This window comes from Carcharodon carcharias, chromosome 13 (genome assembly GCF_017639515.1).
Source record: "Carcharodon carcharias isolate sCarCar2 chromosome 13, sCarCar2.pri, whole genome shotgun sequence".
NCBI classification, from domain to species: Eukaryota; Metazoa; Chordata; class Chondrichthyes; order Lamniformes; family Lamnidae; genus Carcharodon; species Carcharodon carcharias.
This window is the reverse complement of record NC_054479.1, coordinates 5,671,631-5,696,222: the sequence shown is the minus strand read 5'-3', so window position 1 is coordinate 5,696,222 and position 24,592 is coordinate 5,671,631. Positions and strand designations below refer to the sequence as shown.

General features: G+C 41.0%; 1 protein-coding gene across 12 annotated transcripts in view; it reads right to left on the bottom strand.

Annotated features, from left to right (window-relative positions):
- The window catches only part of ep400 (E1A binding protein p400), a 143,910-nt gene that overhangs the window by 103,668 nt on the left and 15,650 nt on the right, over positions 1–24,592 (bottom strand). For 9 of the 12 annotated variants that reach the window (XM_041202555.1, XM_041202549.1, XM_041202552.1 and 6 more), the window contains exons 3-6: positions 23,678–23,791; positions 23,460–23,547; positions 8,249–8,371; positions 3,924–4,366 (exon numbers count right to left, since the gene is read on the bottom strand). In XM_041202555.1, the coding sequence (XP_041058489.1) occupies positions 3,924–4,366; positions 8,249–8,371; positions 23,460–23,547; positions 23,678–23,791 (768 nt within the window). The remainder of the gene's footprint in view (positions 1–3,923; positions 4,367–8,248; positions 8,372–23,459; positions 23,548–23,677; positions 23,792–24,592) is intronic. The other 3 variants (XM_041202557.1, XM_041202556.1, XM_041202559.1) reach the window with 3 other exon arrangements.

Genomic DNA, 24,592 nt, shown 5'->3' with positions numbered 1-24,592 from the left:
AAGGTAGAGCATAAATGAATGGATACCAAGTCAGGAGGAAACACAGCAATGGCATGGTCTGAGGGGCTGGTCTAAAAGAAGTTTTCCACAGGGCAGGTAGGTAGCGTGGAGATTCTCCAAAGCACAGGTACAAGGTGTTTTAAAGCGCACACACCAATTACGGAGCATAGAAGCAGACTGTGTCAAACTACAAGACAACATACAAACTAGGAGTAGGCCACTCAGCCCCTTGAGCCTACTCTGTCATAACCTTGGGGAGGCGGTGGCACAGTGGTAAAGCATGCTGCATTGGGGGCCGGGATTCCAATCCCACCATAGCAGATGGTGAAATTTGAATTTAATCAAAATTTGGAGTTAGGAGTCTAAGGATGATTGTTGTAAAATAAGATCATGGCTGATCTGATTGTAACCTCAACCCCACAATCCTGCCTACCCCCAATAACCTTTCACCCTGTTGTTAATCAAGAATCTATCTAGCTCTGCCTTAAAAATATTCAAAGACCCTGCTCCCACTGACTTTTGAGGAAGAGAGTTCCAAAGACTCACTACCCTCCGAGAGATTTCTCGTCATCTGTCTGAAATGAGCAGCCCCTTATTTTTAAACAGTGACAAGATTAATGAGCATATATTTGACAAATGAGTTACAATATTGATAAATGTGGCATGATGCATTTTAGCAGGAAGAATAAGAAGGACACATACTCTGAACATTGGATAGAGAAGCAAAGGGATCTGCGGATACAGATTGACAAATCACTGAAAGCAACAACAAAGGTTAACAACACAGTTTGCTTTTCTCTTTAAGCAAAACACAAGGATTAATTTTTCTAGATTCCTAATCTAAGAAAAGCAAACAAAAAACTATGTATAGGAGTTCAATAGGATAGACGTAGAGATGTTGTTTCCATTTGTGAAGGAATTGAAAACTAGGAGTCATAAATACAAGAGAGTCACTAATGAATTTAATGCAGAATTTAGGACTAACTTCTTTATGCAGAGAGGTGTGAGAATGTGGAAGTCACCATCACAGGGAGTAGTGCAGGCAATTAGAAGAATTCAAGGGGAAGCTGGATAAGCATGAGACAAAAATGAATAGAAGGTTTTGTTGATAGGGTGAGATGAAAAAGTGGAGGCAGGTTCATGTGTAGCAGAGATCAGTTGGACTGAATGACCTGTTTCAGTGTTGTAAATTCTATGTAATAGGGTGCAGGCAGGGACACAAGGATGTAGAAAGCACTGAAACCGATACTAATGTTAAACTTTAAAACAGATACCTATTCTAACACATTAATAACATTACAAATGCATAAATAGCACAGAATTTTCGATTTCTAGCTACTGCGCAGTGAGTTCTGATACTTAGAAGGAAGGTCTGTACATAACCAGAAAGGTATAAACAAGTTACATGCTCTTCAGCTTAACCGAAGTATAATTAGTAATTATTACATGTGGGCAATTTATGGAATACACCAGCGCATGGGCATGGCAAATATTTGATTAAAGTGGGACCCACAGAAGGAAAGCAGATTGTGCAGCAGTAAGATAGGGATATGGCACCAATCAATACAGGAGGAGGGGGGAATTGGGCTGTGAGGATCCTGATGATGAGGGCTCTTTCCTCATTCGTCATTTTTGTTCTTTATTCAATTGACCATCAAAATTAAAAGCTCAGCCGAGGTTGAAAAAGTTACTAAGTCCAACTCTTGGGATTGGAACTAACAAAGCAAGTTGTGAGGAGGATACAAAGAGTCTGGGATAATACAATGGTATGGATTGAGAATAGGTTAACAGACAGAAAACAGAGTTGGAATAAACGGGTCATTTTCAGGAGGGCAGGCTGTTACAAGTGGGGTACTGCAAGGATCAGAGCTGGGGCCACAGGTGTTCACAATCTATCTAATGATTTGGATGTGGGGGACCAAATGTAACATTTTTGCCGATGACACAAAACTAGATGGTAATGTAAGTTGTGAAGAGGATGCAAGGCAGCTTCAAGAGGACTTGGACAGGCTGAGTGAATGGGCAAGAACATGGCAGATGGACTATAATGTGAATAAGTGTGAAGCTATCCACTTTGGTAGAAAAAAAGAGAAAGGCAGAATATTTCTTAAATGGTGAGAGGTGGGAAGTGTTGATGCTCATAGGGACTTGAGTGTCCTTGTTCATGAGTCACCAAAAATTAGCACTGCGACTGTATAAAACGCTGGTTAGGCCACAGCTAGAGTACTGCGTGCAGTTCTGGAATCCGCATTATAGGAAGGATGTGATTTCACTAGAGAGAGTGCAGAGGAGATTTACCAGGATGTTGCCTGGGCTGGAGAGTTTTAGTTATCAGGAGAGATTGGATAGACTGGGGTTATTTTCCCTGGAGCAGAGAAGATTGAGGGGGGACATGATTGAGGTGTATAAAATTATGAGGGGCATGGATAGGGTAGACAGGAAGGACCTTTTCCCCTTTGTGGTAGGATCAATAACCAGGGGGCATAGATTTAAGGTAAAGGGCAGGAGGTTTAGTGGGGATGTGAGGAAGAATTTTTTCACCCAGAGGGTGGTGGGAATCTGGAACTCACCCTCATAACATTAGGAATATTTGGATGTGCACTTGCGATGCCATGACATACAAGGCTGTGGGCCTAGTGCTGGAAAATGGGATTAGAATAGTTAGGTGCTTGTTTGACCGGCGCAGACTCGATGGGCCGAAGGGGCTTTTCCTGTGCTGTAGACCTCTATTACTCTATAGTATGCAGGTACAGAAAGCAATTAGGAAGGCAAATGGTATGTAAGCCTTCATCGCAAGGGGATTTGAATAGAGGAATATAGATGTCTTGCTGCAATTGTATAGAGCCTTGGTGAGACTGCATCTGGGGCAGCGTACGGAGTTTTGGACTCCTTATCTAAAGAAGGATGTACTTGCCATAGAGGGTGTGCAACAGAGGTTCACCAGGCTAATCCCTGGGATGGTGGGGTTGTCTTATGAGGAGTGACTGAGAAAACTGGGCCTGTATTCACTAGAGATTCAAAGAATGAGATATAATCTCACTGAAACTTACAAAATTCGTACAGGAGGTGAGAGTGTAGATGTAGATAAGATGTTTCCCTGGCTGCTAAGTCTAGAACCAGGGGACAGTCTCAGAATAAGGGGCAGGGCATTCAAGCTGAGATGAGGAAGAATTTCTTCAGTCAGAGGGTGGCGAATCTTTGGAATTCTCTATCCCTGAGGGCTGAGTATGTGCAACACTGAGTATGTGCAACACAGAAATTGATAGATTTCTGGATATTAATGACATTAAGAGGCTTGGGGATAGTAGTGAAAAATGGCATCGAGGTAGATGGTCAGCTAAGATCTGCTTGATTGGCGGTGCAGACTTGACAGGCTGAATGGCCTACTCCTGCTCCTATATTGCCAGGCATGCGGAGACCCTCACACGCAAGCCCAATCTTTTCCTCACCCGACATACTTGCCTTTCTACCTGCCAGAGCACAAACAGGGCTGAGCTGCCTGTGCTTTGTGAGCAGGAACACCAGGGCCCAGGGGGTGGGGGAGGCATGTGTGGCCCCCACGGGCCCATACCATGAATACCCTTGCAGTAGGTCTCCAGACACAGGGGGAGCGGAGTGGGGAGAAAAGTTAAAAACTTCTCAAGAGTGCAGACTTAGTGGGGGCAGAGGGATGGCGAGGGCAAGAATTGTAATTATTACAATGAATCTCAGAATTCCAAACTGGAAACAGTTGGAGCCACTGAAAATCAGTTAACAAAGTGTAGAAATGGTGGTGCTGATGGAAGTACAGAAAGCAGCTACACTCAACCAGAAAAGTTAACAGCAGTCTTTAGTTTCTGCTTCAACCATTACATCTGTAAAAGTAACATTTGTCGCAACCAATACTGTTGGTTCATACACCGCCTTCAGATAACATGTTTTACCTGCTGTTGTGAAAGGTGTGCTTGTGACTGCTGGAGTTGTGCTGACGGTTGAGTTTGCATCGGTATGTGAAGTGAAGCTTGCACCTGCTGCTGCAGCTGAACCTGAAGCTGGGTCTGAGACTGGGAAAGAGAAATAGACGGTTGCTGGGCCTTGACCTGCGGAAGGTTTTGAGGCTGGGGCTGGGGTTGGAGAATGGGTTGGGGGTGAAGCTGGGGATGGGGTTGCAGCTGGGTTTCTACTACGTGCTGTTGCGTCAACTGAATAGTAGTTGGGAGTGAAGTCAACGGCATCGCTGTGGGTTGCAGTCTGCCAGGCAGCTGAGGTGGAGGCGTGTGCAGGCTGGCTGCATTCTGCACTGGAGGTCCTTTGGAAGGGTCGTATTGCTGTTGGTTTTGTTTCTGGCCAGTGAGCTGTATCGTCTGAGGAGTAGGGGGCATTCCACCTAAAGGAATGTCAAACAAAAAGAACATTGAGTCAACATCATTTGTTCTTTTCTTAATTAATTCATTTAATTTTAGCAAATGGTGAACAAATGCAATTAGCAAAATGACCAAATAACAAAAGTTATAAACATCCACCCACAGTGCCAGGCTGTGAAATATTGCTAAGAACAAAACATATGGGATCCTGGGTTTTATAAACAGAGGCATATAGAGGACAAAAGCAAGGAAGTTGTGCTAAAGTTTTATAAAACACTGGTTAGGCATCAGCTGGAGTATTGTGCCCAATTCAGGGCACCACACGTTAAGAAGCACATCAATACCTTGAGGGGTGAAGAGGAGATTTACCAGGGTTGAAGAACTTCAGCTATACAGAAAGACAAGAGAAGCTGGGATTTATCTCCTTAGTACAGAGGTTAAGGGGAGGTTTGATACTGTTCAAAATCATGACGGGTTTTGATAGTTAAATGGAGAGAAACTGTTTCCATTGAGGGAGGGTTGGTAACCAGAGGACACAGATTTAAAATAACTGGTAAAAGAACCAGAGACAAGGAAGTTTTTTTTGAGCACACAAAGCAATGATGATCCGAAATGAACTACCTGAAAGGGTGGTGGAAGCAAATTCAATCGCAACATTCAACAGAGAACTGGATAAATACTCAAAAGGGGAAAAATTTGCAGGATTATGGGGAAAAGAGTAGAGGTAGTGTGGCTAACTGAATAGCTCTTTCCAGGAGCCAACACAGGTAAAACGGGCTCCTATGCTGAATGATTCAAAGTCTGCTTCTCTGCAACATAAACACAGAAAGAAAACAACTACTAAAGGACAGATTTCATCAGATGCTTGGAATTAAGTGTAAATTAATTTTTAAAATCAAACCTGATTGAAATCAAACAGAACCTTTTCAGCACATTTGACGAGGGGGGAAAAAAATCTTGGTACCGAACTCCTTGTTGAGATTCAGCACTTGCTTTTCTGTCATCATGTTCTATTGAATTTTTAAAAAAACAGTTTACTGACACTAGAGCAAACTAACCCATATTCTGCAGGTGCAAAATGTCACAGAAATAAACTTATAGTGATTCCGCTCGAGTAAACTATGCAACTTTCTACAGATCGTCATCTTTGAGGTTTCACTACGACCTAAACAGAGACAAAGCACGAAACTGAACTGATGAGAGCAACACGCGCTTGCCTCAAACCTGTAAGCTAAGTATGAGTCGGGTTATAGATAATAATATAAACAGCTAAACTCTCTACGGGATTCCAGTACTGCAAATGCAATTATGTTGAAGGGGTTTACTGGTGCAGGAACAAGGCAGGAAGCAGAATATCAAATCCTGACAGAAATAGCCTAAGCTCCTCTTCGCCATAAGATCAAACATACAGTCCTCAACTCCTGTCGCAGAAGTTCTGTGGAAGCTGAACTATTAATTTAATTCACAAAATTAAATAACACAAAACATAGATCTACAAGGCGGTGAAGCAGCAACCAGACTGAACCTTCTGGGGAGAAGTTAGAAATAAACTTACCCCTTGAGTCACCTGTGAGTTAAGCACTTTGCATTCAAATTATGCTCCATCGCCTTTAAATTTTGTACAAGAAAGACCAAAGTCATGTTGGGAACTTAAACATGCACATACGCTTAACTAATGACCTGATCATGGAGGGTCTAGAAGAGACCCTCAGAGAAACAAGGAACAGGTTAAGTGTAGGTTAAATGTCAATAATGATAGACTGGTTGTGCATTACACATACTGTAACTTAACCCTCCTACACAATTTGACACCACAGCTCTGGCAAAATAAGGGAACTGCAAGGAAAACAAAGACTAACTCAATACCCACCGACACATTCAAACATCTATCCTCGGAAATGAGTGTTAAAGAAAACAGAACAAGTCATTCAGATGAAAGCTCACAAACCACAAACTCCCCAAAAGCTCCCTTCCTGGAGAGACCTTTTTTAAAACACTTTCCCACTTCTCTCAGTTTGGAGGGAACCTGACCTGGTGTGAGTAAAGCATTTATTCCTTTTGCTGAGAATACACCAATCTTAATAGGCTTCACCTTGTTAAGATTAAAGTGAGTGTTACGTAGGCTACATAACAACTGTCACTACACTTCTCCACTGGATACATTATGATGCAATAGGTGCAATAGAACAAAAAGCATCATTTTAAGAGTAATTGGATGAATCAGAGGGTTCAGAATGGAGGTGACCGTATGGCACTCGTTGAGAAGTGGCTTCAACAGATGTTGCTTTCAAACTGCTGAACCACTTGCAGAATGTGCAAAGCCTGATGATGCCATGCAATCTGCTATGGGACTGACCTTGAGCACCAACCGTAACAGTGAAGTGTTGCGCACAGTTGCCCAAATAACAAGCACTATATTTCTTGCACAGACCTTCCCTGATATCAGGAAAAGATCCCCAATGCAAAAAACATATTACTGACCTCTAGAGATGAGTACAATGTTAAGCCTGCCCATTACTAAAGCCAGCCTGTAGCAGTACACATCACCATAAGTGATCGCTTATGTTCTCAACACAAAAAACTAGGGTGTAATCTCAAAGAAAGAAAGAGCTTACATTTATACAGCGCCTGTCAGAATGCCCCAAAGTACTTTACAGCCAATGGCCTACAATTTTGAAGTACAGCCAATTTGCCCATAGGTAGGTCCCATAAACAGCAACGCGATAATGACCTGATAAATCAGTTTTAGGAACGTTGGTTAAGGGATAAGTATTGGCCAGGAAACCAGTGAGAACTCCCCTGCTCTTCCTCACTTATAGTGATCATGGGATCTTTGCATCCACCCGAGGGGTCAAACAGGGCCTCAGTTAATTGACTCATCCAAAAGACGGCGCCTCCGACAGTAAAGCACACCCTCATTGGCCTAGCTCAAGTCTCTGGAACCCACAATCTTCTGACTCAGAGGTAACAGTGCTAACCAAAGAGCTATGGTTGAAACCTAATGACTTTTCATGGAATGAAAAGAAAAAAAGCATGGTGAGGAAAAGAAGGTGGTGCAATAAAATATGTGAGTACCTAATAACAATCATAAGTACTAGAAAAATAAATATCAATGCAGGGGCATGTATTAAGCCACAGAATACAAGGTAATCCTCTCAGAGAATAAATTGGTCAGAAGCCTAACAGGTCACACCTGAGTCCTACTTTACCTTCATGGTTAGAAAATACAGGAAAATATGTTGTAATGAAAGATGATACCTACACACCACAGCTTGGCCAGGCATGAATCTACTACTAAATATAAAACTGCATTCTAAACAGAATTTTAAACACTCTGCATTAAAAACACAATAAAGCTATAGTACATTCAAAAACTCACAAAAGGACAAGTACATTTCTGTCAGGTTTGATTCAACAGAGGTTAATTTGCTCCAACTCAGATTGTCTGAGCACGCATCGACACACAGTTCGAAAATATCACATACTGCATTTATATTGCACTGATACTTTCAATATAGCACAGCCCTCTTTATAATGCACCAATTAACTGGCTCTGGAGAACAGCATCATAACAAGGATGGAATGGAGTTTATACTTTCTTGCAACTTTTCCCTGTAAATAGATGTTTTAGCTTCTTGAAAATGTCACTAATGTTCATGCATACTTGGTCTGACTGTACACATTTTAACTTAAAACTGGCATTGTTCACATTCATTAAAGTTTGGACTAAGAAACAGAAGCTTGCTACAAATGAATCCCTTACTAAAATTGTTAATCTCATTTTAAATTGATGGATCGTGCGACTGGAGGAAGTTTATGCACAACTTAAATATATGGAAAAAGGCCCTTGCAAATGAGAGAAGACATCAAAATGTGCATGTGAAGGTGTGTTTGGTATCTCTTACCCTGCACTGTTGGCATGAGTTGCTGTAAGGGAACAATAGCTGGAGATCCTAAAGTAGTCACAGTTGTATGCTGGAAAACCATTCCATGACGACCACCTTCTATCCGTGGCCTTTTATTCTGATCTGAAGTCAAAAGCAAAACACAGAGTTCGCAATATTATGCAATAAAAAAAACTTACTGAAGCACCTCCCTTCAAGGTCAATGCAGACTTGTTCATCATGCAGCAAACCTCTGACTTTCAGCAACTTTCTTAACTCTTTCAAAACAGCAGTGGCAGAATATGCGAACCATTTAAAAGCTTGAATGTATTGCATAAGTTAGTGAACAGCCAAGTACCTCAATTTACCAAGTAGCCTGACAGCATTCCTAAGGGCCAAATTAATGGTGCAAGGGATGCAATATATTGAAAGTATCAGGTTTTTGTGTGATGGGATACTGTTTTTACATCACATTATATGCAGCATGCACTCACTCAATGGCACTCCGGCTAGTGCTATAGGCACATTTTCCACAGCATGAAGATCTGAGGAAGCTCTCTGGGGTTTTTCAACTTAAATAAAAAAAAATCATGAGCAACATTAGGTTAATGAGAGAGCATTGTATAAGAGGCATTTAATGTGACACGTATACATTAGAATAAGCTCTATATGTACCTCAACCACACCTGACTGCACATTAATTCTCTTCGATCTACATAGATACTCACTAAACTTATATACGTTATAAATGTATATCTATCTCAGGACATCCAGTACACCACACATAATTTTTAAAGTATTATCTTAGTTATGAGTATAGGCTGAATCCTTTTCACTTTAGTGAAGTGTAGACTTGTGGGTGATTTGATTGAGGTTTAGAAGATGAAGGGATAGATTGTGTTCTAGTGGACAGGGTGTTCCAATTAAATAGGTTTAGATCAAGGTTCAATGTCAGAAAGTGAATCTTTCCCTAGGGAATAGTGAACTCTGGAACAAGTCCCCAGCTCATGTAGTAGGCACAAATTTACTGAATTCCTTCATACAAGAGCAGAATCTGTTTCTGGCTGTGGCAAAGATCACCGCATACAAAAGGATAGATACTACAAGGAATTATCAGGACCAGAGTGATCTCCTGGGGTAGTTTTGATTGCCTTCAATCAGATGGGTCAGCGAAGAATTTCCCAAATTTATTTTTCCCAAATTCGCCTGGGCTTTTCTCCTCTCCCTGGAGATCACATGGTTTCAGGTAGGGCAGAGAGCACACATAGTTATACAGAAGGCATCACAAGTGGTTCACATCACAAGGCCAGGTGGACCAGAGGATCTTTACCTGTCCATCACTATTCATAAGTAGGTTCTGAGCGAGTAACATGCCTGAAAATATGAATGGCATTCACAAGCAGCTCAAATTTTGTTCTCACAGCTTGAGTCTGTCAGAAACTGGAACATGTTACTGCTCTATACAACGTACAACTGCACAAGGGCTGTTCCATCACACTGCTAAAGGAGGAAAAATGAGAGGCGCTCATAAGCATTTCCCACCTTGTTAGAAATCATTCTGAAATGATCCACAGAAGTAAACCAAACTGCATATAGAGAAATGACACAGCAAACAAAAAATGTGTGCAAAATAGACAAAGCTTGGCTTTTAAATTAAGCCTTCAGCTAAAAGGGTTTACCATCTCAGGAATTTTGATAATACTGCCACTAGGATAAGATGTCGGAATTATGTTGCTTGATCTAACCCAATATTATAGTCTTAAAATCTGAAATGCTTGAGCAAAGTTTAACACTATTAATTAGCAGCTAATTACAGCATTATTTTCAACAGTGATTATCCATGAGACATATTTGATCATGATTTAGGCTCCTAAATGAGCATCAGCTATAATAGCAATGGAGAATAAGAACAGCTATAACAATTACATTTTATATTTACAGTTATTACTATGTTAAAGAAACACTTGCATATACATAGCGTTTTTATGACCCCCAAACATCTCGAAGTGCTTTACAGCCAAAGAGCTTCTGAAATGTAGTCACTGTTGTAATGAGGGAAACAAGTCAGCCAATTTTCACACAGCAAACTCTCACAAACAGCGATGCAATAACGACCAGGTCATCTGTTTTTGTCATGCTCTTCAAAATAGTGCCAAGGAATCTTTTAGGCCCTCGGTTAACATCTCATTCGAAAGACAGCATCTCCGACAGTGTAGCACTCCCTAAGTAATGCGCTGGAATATCAGCCTTGATTTTGGTGCTCAAGTCCAGGAGTAGGATTTGAACCCAGAACACACTGACTCAAGGCAAGTGAGCCGCAGCTGACGTCATTACGTGCCCGCAGGGGTATACTTTCCTAAAGAAGTTAGATTGTTGGGAGAAACCAGTCACCCAAACATAACACAAACCAGTTATTAAATAAAGGCAAAATGCTGCGGATGCTGGAAATCTGAAACAAAAACAAAAAAATGCTGGAAAAACTCAGCAGGTCTGACAGCATCTGGGGAGAGAAAGACAGAGTTAACATTTCGAGTCTGTATGACTCTTCTTCAGAGTATTAAATAAAGTGACCTAACTTATATAATGAAATAATCCTGGTTGCACAGCTGATATTAGAGGCGTTAAATAACTTTGTATTTATTCCATCGATAAAGATTATGAACCTAGAGATAACAAATACAACTGAACTTTGTGTAGAGATTTGATAGGGTAGATGAATAGAAGATGGTTCCACTTGCCAGGGACTCCAAAGCCAAGGGTAATAAAATCAAGTTAAGATGGTCACTAATAAAACCAATGGGGAATTCAGGAGAAACTCCTTTACACAGCAAATGGTGAGGACGTGGAATAGAAGGATATACTGAGAGATGAATTAGGGCAGATAGATGCGAACACCACCATCTAGGCCTGTGTGAAGTACAAACATTGACATAAGCCATTTGAGCTGTAAAGCCTGTTTCTATGCTATGATTTCAACTTCCAAGGGGAGAGGCTACAATATGGTAGAGGAAATTCACAGGAGTCAGCACTAAAATAGAAGATGGAGGGAGACAGATCGCAAAGTCACCAGAACTCCATCTCCTGGGCGGAAGCCTGAATCATGACAGCCAATTGTTAAGTGAGGTAGTTATGGTAGACATTCGTAGTTTTTTTATTCATTCACCTGGGTCAGCATTTATTGCCCATCCCTAATTGCCCTTGAGAAGGTGGTGGTGAGCTGCCTTCTTGAACTGCTGCAGTCCATGTGGTGTAGGGACACCCACAGCGCTATTAGCAAGAGAGTTCCAGGATTTTGACCCAGCGACAGTGAAGGAACGGTGATATATTTCCAAGTCGAGATGCTGAGTGACTTGGAGGGGAACTCCCAGATGGTGGTGTTCCCATCTATCTGCTGCCCTTGTCCTTCTAGATGGTAGTGATCGTGGGTTTGAAAGGTGCTGTCGAAGGAGCCTTGCAGTGCATCTTGTAGATGGTACACACTGCTGCTACTGTGCGTCGATGGTGGAGAGAATGAATTTTTGTGGATGTGGTGCCAATCAAGCGGGCTGCTTTGTCCTGGATGGTGTCAAGATTCTTGAGTGTTGTGGGAGCTGTACTCATCCAGGCAAGTGGGGAGTATTCCATCACACTCCTGACTTGTGCCTTGTAGATGGTGGACAGGCTTTGGGGAGTCAGGAGGTGAGTTACTCGTCACACGATTCCTAGCCTCTGACCTGCTCTTGTAGCCACAGTATTTACATGGTTAGTCCAGTTCAGTTTCTGGTCAATGGTAACCCCCAGGATGTTGATAGTGGGGGATTCAATGATGGCAATGCCATTGATCGTCAAGGGGCGATGGTTGGATTCTCTCCTGTTAGAGATGGTCATTGCCTGACACTTGCGTAGCGTGAATGTTTCTTGCCACTTGTCAGCCCAAGCCTGGATACTGTTCGGGTCTTGCTGCATTTGGACATGGACTAGCTTCAGTATCTGAGGAGTAGCGAATGGTGTTGAACATTGTGCAATTATCAGCGAATATCCCCACTTCTGACTTTATGGTGAAGCAGCTGAAGAGGGTTGGGCCAAGGACAATACCCTGAGAAACTCCTGCAGTGATGTCCTGGAGCTGAGATGACTGGCTCCAACAACCACAACCAACTTCCTTTGTGCTAAGTATGACTCCAACCAGCAGAGCTTTCTCCGATTCCCAGTGACTCCAGTTTTGCTAGGACTCTTGTCAGCCCACCTCAGGGGTTCAGCTCTTTTGTCCATGTTTGAACCAAGGCTCTAATGAGGTCAGGAATTAAATGGCCACAGCAGAACCCAAACTAGGCGTCTGTGGGCAGGTTATTACTAAGCAAGTGCCGCTTGATAGCACGGTTGATGACCCCTTCTATTAATCTACTGATAATGGAGAGTAGGCTGATGGGACGGTAATTGGCTGGGTTGGATCTGTCCTGCTTTTTGTGTGCAGGATATACCTGGGCAATTTTCCACATGGCTGGGTGGATGCCTGTGTTGTAGCTGTACTGGAACAGCTTGGCTAGGGGCGCAGCAAGTTCTGGAGCACAAATCTTCAATACTATTGCCAGAATATAGTCAGGGCCCATAGCCTTTGCAGTATCCAGTGCCTTCAGCTGTTTCTTGATATCATGTGGAGTGAGTTAAATTGGCTGAAGGCTGGCATCTGTGATGCTGGGGACCTCTGGAGGAGGCTGAGATGGATCATCCACTCAGCATCCTGGGCTGAAGATTGTAGTAAACGCTTCAGCCTTATCTTTTGCACTGATGTGCTGGGCTCCTCCATCATTGAAGATGGGGGTATTTGTGGGACCTCCTCCTCCAGTGAGTTGTTTAATTATCCACCATTGTTCATGACTAGATGTGGCAGGCCTGCAGAGCTTAGATCTGATCCGTTGGTTGTGGGATCACTTAGCTCTGTCTATGACTTGCTGCTTATGCTGTTTGGCATGCAAGTAGTTCTGTGTTATAGCTTCACCATGTTGACACCTCATTTTCAGGTATGCCTGGTGCTGCTCCTGGCATGTCCTCCTGCACTCTTCATTGAACCAGGGTTGATCCCCTGGCTTGAAGGTAATGGTAGAGTGGGGGATGTGCTGGGCCATGAGGTTCCAGATTGTGTTCTGAGTGCAATTCTGCTGCTGCTGATGACCCACAGTGCCTCATGGTTGCCCAGTCTAGAGTTACTAGGTCTGTTCGAAACCTATCCCATTTAGCATGGTGGTAGCGCCACACAACACAGTATAACACAAATAGGAAGCAAAGTCTTTTTGACCAGAAACGAGCACTTCACTAACAGTTTTGACATAACATTTGGTATTTGTCACGTAGATGAATGTTGTTTGCCTTCTTTTGAACTTTGAGCAGCCACCATACTAGTAGATTTAAATACAAGGGTAGCATGAATATCTTGTAACTAGAACAAGCAAAAACCACTGTTGCCTATAGCACTTTGTTTGAGGTAAGCACTTTCTAGAACACAGCATCTATCTATAACCTGTTGCTGGGTTTCTAAAGCAATGAGTCTCGGTGTCAGCCACGGCTCAATAATGGCACTCACATCTCTGTGTACAAAGGTTGTGGATTCAATCGATCCAGACCTTGAGCACAAAAATTAAGGGTGACACTCTAGTACAATACTGATGGAGTGCTGCACAGTCAGAGGTGCCGTCTTTCAGAGAAGACATTGAAATGAAGGCTTGTCTGCCCCCGAGGGTGGATTCAAAAATCCCGTGACCACTATTTCAAAAAGCAGCAGAATTCATCCTACTCAATATTTATCCCTCAATCAACATCACAAAAACAGGTTATCTGGTCACTAGCATGTTGCTGTTTGAAAGAGTTTGCCGTGCACCAAAGAGCTGCTGCATTTCCTACATTTCAACAGTGTCTATACTTCAAAAGTACCTCATTGGATGTAAAGCACTTTGGGACATTTGTCATCATGAAAGGCACTATATAAATGCAAATCCTTCTTTCACAGGAGCAATACTCTTCCTTTTTGTGCTTTAAGCTTGGAAATTGGCCTGGACAGACATGGCATCATGAAATTATCATAGTGATGTTAAGGAATGTTGTTCAAAGTATTTACAGCACAGAAACAAGCCATTCAACCCAACTGGTCCATAGCTGTTTTCATGCCTCTTCCCTCTTCCTACCCTACTTCATCTAACCCCATCAATATCTCTTTTTATTGCTTTCTTCCTGTGTTTATCTAGCTTCCCCTTAAATTCACCTCAGTTCCTCCGTGCCTAGCAAATTCCACATTCCTACCACTTGCTGCATGAAGCAGTTTGGCCTGAATTCCCCATTTCCCTGGTGCTGGTCTCGCTCATGAGTGAAACACGTTGTCTACATTTACCCTTTCATAGCCTTAAAGATTTTTCCTGTATCAGGTCACCCCTCAGTCTTTTTCTAGAGAAAAAAAGCTCCAGCATGTTCAGTCTTCGCTGATAAATATAATCTCTCAGTCCTGTTAATATTCTTCAGTGACTGTTTTTTTTTAATATATGGAGACCAGAAATGTTCAAAATACTCCAAGTATTGTTTAACCAAGATCACATATAATTTTAACATAACAAATACAACACCACGTCTTAGTAATAGTTTACTGGTTTAGCACTAGGAATCTGGGACTTTAGTTACACGGTGAAAATAGAAAAGCTGGGGTTGTTCTCTTTTAGAGCAAAGAAAGTCATGGGGAGAGTCAATAAATGTTCAATATCATGAAGGGTTTTGACAGGTTAGATAAGGAGATACTGGTTTCTCCACTGGTAGGGCAAGTAACCAGAGTACATGGATTTAAGCTAATTAGCAAAAGAACCAGAAGAGAGATGATTTTTTTTTTGCAGTGAGTTGTTGTGATCAGGAATGCACTGCCTGGAAGAGTGGTGGAAGCAAATTCAAGAGTGACCATCAAAAGTGGACTAGCTAAGTGCTTGAAGGAGAAGCTATTCCGCTGTGGGGAAAGGGCAGAGGAGTAGAATTATTTGAATAGCTCTTTCAAAACAACTGGCATAGGCACAATGGGACGAATGGCAGCATTCGGTGTCATATCATTCTATGATTCTATGACATGTCATTGAGAATATATTATAAGGTCTAAAACAAAACCCTAAATGCCAAAGTTTAACACTGTGCATTACCAAGCAAGTCTGAAATATCCACAATGATTTGTCAGAAGTCACTATAACACCAATCTCTGAACAGTGGTGCTTAAAACTGAAACTAAAACTGCAGTTATTGAAGGGAGCCAAGATACAACTGGATTAGAAGGCTGAGCAATATTGCTGGCAAATAAGATTCTGATCACCTGTACCAATACAGCATCCAATAAATTAGTCAGCAACACTTTGGCAAATGATAGAAATAACAATAATCCTGGCAGCAACAATCTGCACAAGCATCAATTAGAATTACCTGTAAAGCAGTGCCTACTATAGCAAACTATTTCAGAGTATGAGGGATGTGGGCAAAGGTAAATTGAATCTGATGGACTACAATGACTGAAAATTTCCTTATATATATATATATATATATATATATATATACACACACATACATACAGTAGAATATTTCCTCATGTTGAGGATGATGGACGTAGCCAGATATTTCCAGGTTACAGAAGGGGTGGGGGTTTATAAGCTTTGAATTATTAAAGTATACTCCATAATCTCAGAGTCATTACATAGAGTCAGAGTCATTGCAGCACAGGAGGCCATTCAGCCCATAAAGTCCATGTGGGGACTACTGAAAAATTAAACAATGAGCAACAAAGTGAAATGCAAAACCACCTGCCGACAAAATAGAAATATCTACCTATTCACACCTTGAAGCCCACTGCTGCCATTAGCTGACAGGATGTAACTGTGTGAAAACACTACATTCAGGGAAGAAAACATTTTAAAAACAGAATTACCTGGAAAAACTCAGCAGGTCTGGCAGCATCGGTGGAGAAGAAAAGAGTTGACGTTTCGAGTCCTCATGACCCTTCAACAGAACTAGCTGTTGAAGGGTCATGAGGATTCGAAACGTCAACTCTTTTCTTCTCCGCCGATGCTGCCAGACCTGCTGAGTTTTTCCAGGTAATTCTGTTTTTATTTTGGATTTCCAGCATCCGCAGTTTTTTGTTTTTAAGAAAACATTTTGACCAATAACAGCTGGGAAAAGTACATGGAGGAAACAAATGAGATGAAAATTAGTATTCCCTATCAGTTTAGGAGGGGAGGCTGATGACAGAATGGCAGCCAAATACAGGAGTGTGATTTGTATACCAATATAAGCAACTGGCTTTGAACTAAAACAACAAAAAGTGCAACTTAGGAACCAGAAAAGGCCATGCCTCTCATCCTAAACCATTTTCCCCAATCCATTCAACCCATCCCAAACCTATTCCAGGAACACACCAAACCATTTTTTCAGCTTGTTTTCTTACCCTTAATCTATATACACTACTCCTTGTTGAATCAAAAAGTTGATCCAATTCCCTTTTGAATGCTTTGAGTGAAAATTTGCAGTAGGAGATGGCAAATCAATTGCACAAAGGTGCAATGAAGCTGTTTCTCATATTCAAGCTGTGATTACTTTAGCTTACATTCAAATTCTCTGGATTCATAATTCGGACCTGGCACGAAGCAACTTTTGCAGCTTTACTGATTCTCTCCATTAAGATATTGGAGGAGATTCCATTCATTAATATTTTTCATCTAAATACAGGAAACTCAGTAACAGAGTGTTAATTGTTTTCAGCAAAAGAGTTATCTTTTTTCAATCATCAAATTAAAAATGACCCAATACTATTTCTATAAAAACTTGCATTTACGTAACACCTTTTCATGTACAAAACCTTTCCAAGGTGGTTCACAGAAGGGCAATTAGGGATGGGCAATAAATGCCGGCCTAGCCAGTGACGATCAAATCCCATGAATGATTTTTTTTTTCTAAAAATCATACAAAAATTGACACTAAGTCAAAGGAAGCGATCTCAGAAGGCATGGCTACTAAAGCTCAGCCAGAGGTAGGTTTTAAAGGATGACAGAAAAGTGAAGAGATGGACAGATGAAGGAGGGAATTCAGAGCTGAGGCTTGACAGCTAACAGCTGTCAATTCAATTGATAATTCTGGAATTAAAAACTAGTCTCAATAATGGTGAAACTATCATCCATTGTCATAAAAACCCATCTGGTTCACTAATGTCCTATAGGGGAGGAAACCTACCAACCTTACCTGGTGTGGCCTACACGTGACTCCAGACCCATAGCAATGCGGTTGACTCTCAACTGCCACTTGTTATGACCTAGCAAGCCTAGTTCAAGGGCAATTAGAAATGGGGAACAAATGCTGCTCTTGCCTGTGACGCCCACATTCCATGAAAGAATAAAATTTGAAAAGTTTCGTCACAATATTCCTCTTTGCTCCCTCACCAATAACCATGTCTGACTATAAGTCATTGTCATTGTCTCCATGGTCACATTCCACTTCTTTCCCAGCAGGTTTTATTAGGAAATGCTAGCAGCTGTTAACAGTTACCTGATAGCAGGGAATTTCTTTGATTGTTCAGAGCAAAACACTTGTCAACAAGATAACTAGCAAAATTAAGTTTTCCAAAATCTATTTCTTTACACCACACAGTGTTAATTATATTGTTTAGATACAAAGGTGAAGGACATTGTTTACTTAAGTACCTAGAGCACTTATAAAGAGAGATTGGTGCCTTTTTGATAGAACAGTAGAGTGGATTAATTAATCAAATTTAACTTATTAATTTGTTAGATTAATTAATCCACTCTACTGTTCTATCAAGCTTGGCCTAAATAGCCAAGTGGTTATGGTACTGGGTTTATAACCCCAAGATCAAGAGTTCAAATCTCACAATGGCAAACAATGTAACTAGCTTGGCCTAAATAGCCAAGTGGTTATGGTACTGGGTTTGTAACCCCAAGATCAAGAGTTCAAATCTCACAATGGCAAACTATGAAACAATGTAATTTCGGGCTTGGCCTAAGTAGCCAAGTGGTTATGATACTGGGCTTGTAACCCCAAGATCAAGTGTTCAAATCTCACAATGGCAAACTATGAAACAATGTAACTTCATCTGAAACAGATGGAAACAGGTTTACTCAAAAGAGTATCAAGAGTTCAAATCTCACAATGGCAAACTATGAAACAATGTAACTTCATCTGAAACAGATGGAAACAGGTTTACTCAAAAAGAGTATCAAGAGTTCAAATCTCACAATGGCAAACTATGGAACAATGTGACTTCATCTGAAACAGATGGAAACAGGTTTGTACTCGAAAGAGTATCAAGAGTTCAAATCTCACAATGGCAAACTATGAAACAATGTAACTTCATCTGAAACAGATGGAAACAGGTTTACTCAAAAGAGTATCAAGAGTTCAAATCTCACAATGGCAAACTATAAAACAATGTAACTTCAACTGAAACAGATGGAAACGGGTTTGTACTCGAAAGAGTTACAAGCCCAAGACTACCTGCTCTCAGAAACTGTTTCTCCAAAAATATTAGGCTTGGCCTAAATAGCCAAGTGGTTATGGTACTGGGTTTGTAACCCCCAGATCAAGAGTTCAAATCTCACAATGGCAAACTATGAAACAATGTAACTTCATCTGAAACAGATGGAAACAGGTTTACTCAAAAGAGTATCAAGAGTTCAAATCTCACAATGGCAAACTATGAAACAATGTAACTTCATCTGAAACAGATGGAAACAGGTTTACTCAAAAGAGTATCAAGAGTTCAAATCTCACAATGGCAAACTATGAAACAATGTAATTTCATCTGAATAGGAACAGATGGAAACGTGTTTGTACTCGAAAGAGTTACACCCAGTAGTATAATGACACCTACTGTTCTATCAAAAGAGTTTAAAGAGGGACTGTTGGGACCTTGGGGTAGTAGATGGGAAGCAGACATATGTAATGCTGCATTCTGTAAATAAACCTATTATTAACAAGAAAAGCATTCGTGTCTCGCTTCACACTTCGCCATCTGGCCTGGGATCAAATTAACACATACAGTTGGCCTTTATGATGGGCGAGATACCATACTAACTCAATAACATTGTATTTTGAATTCTCTTCCAAAACTGGATGCCTCCACCACCCATATCTTACATCCATTCCTCTGGTGGGGTCCAGCACTGTATGCATCTAAGCAAGTTATTATGTGGCTTCCTGGTGACGCCATGTTCTGAGCTATCTAGCTTCCTTTCAAATAGATGGTTCTTCCTCAGCCATTATTCATTAATTCAAGTCCCCCAAGGCTCTTCCAATTCTTCGACAAAATCTCATGTCTCCCACAAATATAACAAACTGCTACCATCTCTCACATCAACGGTTCCAGCTTTAGTCCTTTGTCTTTTCTTTGCTTAAATATCTCCCCTCCAATGGAACTCCCTCACCTATTCCATCCTATAACTGCCTCAGAGAAGCTTGGTTCCATCTTTCAGGCCAAACAATGCTTTTCCCTTCTGCTCCTTAAAGCCATAGAAGACCAAGGTTTGAACATTCCTCTCTGTCACCTTTCAAGATTCATTTTACACAAAATTCATCTGGGGAATAAAACTTTGAAATGTTGGATTTTAAAACATAAATTATTCGCACAAGTTAAAAGAAAGATATTGAGTTGACAGGTGATTAAAATGCTAATGAAGTGACTATGATGTTGTTTCTCCATGGTCCATAAATAATAAGCAACTTGTTATTGATAAACACCTTACCCCAATGTGTTGGGATGTCTCTGCTGCCTTCAGACCATAAATCGTTTCAAATACAGTAACAGGTACAGAGACAGTAAGTGAGAACCAGCAAAGGCTGCAACATCAGTCTGATTTTAAAAATGAAAACTACAAGGACAAGTTTTGGCCAGACTCAAAAACCGAATGCTGGAGGGTAGAAAGTAAGGTAAACTAGATAATCCACTGATGTGCTTGTTATTTTGTATTGTTACACAATGTTGTATTGATTGAACTAAGTGAATCTGATCATAGCTGATGTTCGCTTGTGAAATGGATTAACAATTCACATCTGACCTCCAAAGAGATTGAAGAAGCATGCATGTGAGCACAAACACTCAGATCACAAGATGCTGTGTTATTTTACAGGTATGAGGAAAATCCCTCGATGCAAGATGCTCAGGCTACTTATGGGAGTGACTAGCGCAACAGTAACCGAGAATATCTGATACATTTATCCAAAACCTACAACGGCCCTGTATCTCAGGAGATTCTTAGTGCCTTCCTTGCACTCCTGTGATATGTAAAAACTAGTCACCACATAACCAACTCCTAGAATTTTGTTTACTCTATCTAAACCTGTCATGATTTTAAATACCTCTATCAAATCTCTTCTTAGCCTTCTGCTTCAAGGAGAACTCCAACGTCTCCACTCCATCCACTTAACTGTCGCATCTTACCCCTGAAATCATTCGAGTAAGTCTCTTCTGTACCCCCCTCCAAAGCCTCCACAACATTCCTAAAGTGTGGTGCCCAGAATTAAGCACAGTACTCCAACTGGGGCCCAACTAGTGTTTTATAAAGATTTAGCATAGCTTTCTGGCTTTTGGACTCTGTGTCTCTTGTTATTGTGTCCAGAATCCTGCATTCTTTATTAACCTGTCCTGTCACCTTCAAAGATCTACACACAACTACCACCCACACCACTATCCTCCTGCTCCCCCAGCAACTCCCAGGCCTCTCTCCTTGAGCCCCCTTTAACATTACACCATTTAACTTATACCGGCTCTCCTTCTTCTTACCAAAATATATCTTCACACTTTTCTGTACTGAATTTCATTCATCCTGTGTTGACACAATCCTCCTGCCTATGTCCTCTTGAAATCTATTCCTGTCTTTCTTACTGTTTGCTACACTTCCAAATTTTGCCTCACCTGCAAATTTCAAAATTGTGCCCTTAGCCCCAAGTCCAATTCATAAAGGCATATCAAAATCCAATAACTGAACCTTGGGAGACTGCATGGTAAAGCTCCCTCTCTCACTTCCAGCCGCCAAACCCAATATCAATAATTTTCTGCCCTTCACCTTCTTTTATAAACACTCCTTTGCTAAGTGCTTCCCCAAACTAGTCTCTTGCTCATTGCTGCACTGAACTTTCCTCTCCTGCTCCAGACAAGTTCCTTTCCCAATGACCTCAAAACTACGGAACGCTTCATCTCCCTCACAATTTCCTTTCTCCAACAAACTTCAGACTTTTAAAACTTAAGCCCTGCATCACAACCATCGTACCAATTTATCACATTCTCTCTTACAAGTTTTGGCCTTCCCTCTGTAACCTTCTCCAGGCTTACAGCCCCCAAATTCTTGCCACTTGTCCATCCCTGAATACCTTAATCCCACCATCAGTGGCTGTGCCTTCTGCTGTCTAGGTCCTAAACTCCCTCCTTAAACCTCTTTGCCTTTCCATCTTCCTCTCCACCTTAAAGATGCCCCTTTAAATCTCTTTCATCCAAAGTTTTTTATGATTCCTTCTTTGGCTCAGTATCAACTTTTGCCTGGCTATGCGCATATAAAGTGCCTCAGGATGTTCTACTACATTATCGCATGCACACACACATCAGGACAGCACCTGCAATCTCTCCTCCCACAAAGTCATTAATACCATTATCCAGCAATACCATCTAACCCACCAATAATTATCACCCACTGTTATATCAATTCTACAGCACAGAAACAGGCCATTGAGCCCAACTGGACTATGCCGACATTTTATATTTCATGTGAGCCTCCTACCATCCTTTTTTGTTTAACCCTATCAGCTTATCCTTTATTCTTTGCTCTCTCATGTACTTAAGAGCTTCCCCTTATATGCATCTATGCTATTAATATTGCAAAAGTTAATTTGTTTTAGTAATTAGAGCATAAGAAGAAGCCTATTAATGTCTAAGTCACCAGAACCTATTTCAGTTTGCACCCACTAGGCACATAACTTCCAACAGCAGAACCACGAGCTACAAGAATAATAGACCACAATCCGGGTCATGAAATCAGCAACAGCAGGTAAAAAAGGCAACACCTATACACTCAAAAGGAATTTCCAAGACATGATTTATATTGTACAAATTGATGGGATGTCCTACAATTCAACTTCTAAACCTCAGCCTCAAGCTTTGCTCCAACCCTCACCCCTCCCAACTTCTTCAGTCCTACACGTTTTCTGTGCTATTCAAACTTTGATCCAATTCGCATTCCCCTCTTTCTTCCACAGCTTTCAGTAACTCTGCCCCCACACTATGGAATTCCTTCCCTTAACCCCTCCATCTCATCTCAATATTCACCCACCTTGAATCCTCATCAATGCTTAAGCTTTATCACCACCTTCTGGCCACCATTATTAGACTCTTTCCTATTCCTATCTTGGCCTGATCCCCAAGCGAAGGGTGCTATATAAATGCAGGTTGCCATGGAAATCAAAGAGTGCAATGTAACATTCTATAAAGCCATCACCAATGTATTGTTAACTTTATCAAAGGCTAGTTCCAAAGTTGTAGAACCATGAGCGCTGCCAAGAATAAAACAGCACGAGCAATCTGTGTGGTACCACACAGGAATGCTCGGCAACATTTACAAACAAAAATGAAAGGAAGCTGTGTTCATAGATGCAAGAACAACAGCAAATAAATGAGAAGCCAAAATAGAAAGGTACAATGTCAACTGCAAAAACTGCAAGACAAATATACAACATAAGACCCAGCGAGAAAAGTAGCTTCAACATCGCCAGGATGAAAAGGAAGCCTGAAAGAATGCAAAGTTGTATCTAAATTAGGAATACTTCATAGGAGACTATATACACCTCCACAAATACACAGGGGGTAATGGATGGCTGCAAATGGGTTGAGGGGAGCAAATCCAATCCAGAGGTTTATAGCAGCAGTTTATGTTTTGTCATCTGAACAGAGATCAAAGCAATGTTAAATATTGATCATATACAACATGCATTAGATTACTTTAAGTTTTAGGGGTCTCTTCACATTGTAGCATTGGTTTACACCATTTCAGATTTTAAAAGGCAACACCAATATGATGCAGCACAGCACAAGAGCAGTACTCAGCTTTTCTTAAAGGGACCCATGTGATTCTTTTCCCTCTCCTCATCCTCTACACCGAGTAGGTTAAAGGAAAACTCACTCCACATAAATTGTATCGTCACACTTGTGGCACAAATGTTTATGAAACCGGTCGAAAAGGAAACGTACCTGTTTGGGACAAAGCTTGCTGTCTTTTGAATGCTTCAATCTCCACCGTGTTGGCTGTGCCTGCCACAGGGGTACCTTGATGTGTTTGCTACAAAAGGACAAGAAAAAAAGTACATCAGAAACGGATGCATTGGATACAGCACGATGATAGAACAGGATTTAACCCTTGTGATGCTATAATGATTCACAGACTTGTCGGTGCCACATTGACTCCTTACCTGAAACTGTTGCTGCTGCTGTGTTGAAAATGCAGCAGAAACATTAGGGGGAAGCTGTGTTGCTATGGCAACTGGCGTCCCAGTCTGGCCATCCTTTCCTGTCACCACTTTTACCTTAAATAAAAACAATGCATTCATTCACAGGTTCGTTACTGAAACATCAAGTCTGAGTGAAAAAGTAAGTAATTTGTGGTACAAGGACAGCCAGGAAACTTCTGTATGTATTCTTTTTCTTCCTAGGGGTTTGCTTCACAGGATTCATTGCGAACATTTTGCCGACTTCAATTTTCACAAATTGGTTTGCAGAACAAAGAAAATTATTTATTGCAAAGCCAAAATAATTTTTTTTTGCTAAAACTGCATATTGCATTATTAGAAGCACCTATGAAGGCAAAAAAATCAGTATGAATTTTAGCCCAGTGGAATCACATTTGAAGTAGAAAAAAAAAGGCACCCTCCAAAAAAAAAATGTGGAGGGCGATGATGGGGAAGTTTAGGTTGGTTTATTGATTTAAATGCTAATACACTTACAATCTGCCTGAAAGGTTTTATACAGTAGAATAAAGCCAGAAACTAGAGGAGTTAATCACAGAATCTTTCACATTGATTGTCTCAGCTTCTGAAGTAGAATAAAGCCTACAAAATCCCATGTCACTGCTCCAGAAGTCCAAAGCAGAAAAGCTGGCAAAGTCTCAAAACTATTAAGAGTCCTACTACAGGCATGTCAGATCACTTGTCACATCCAGTTTTAAGCCTGCAATCCACAAGCTTGGTTTTAGAGCTGCAGTACTGTCTCTAAAAGAGTCCACAGATTTGAAATCTGTAATAGAGGGAGGCAGTGAATTTTTTTTCTTTCACTGTATTTTATGTATGTTTCTATATTACACAAATTGCAAACAACTACTTGTACTCTAC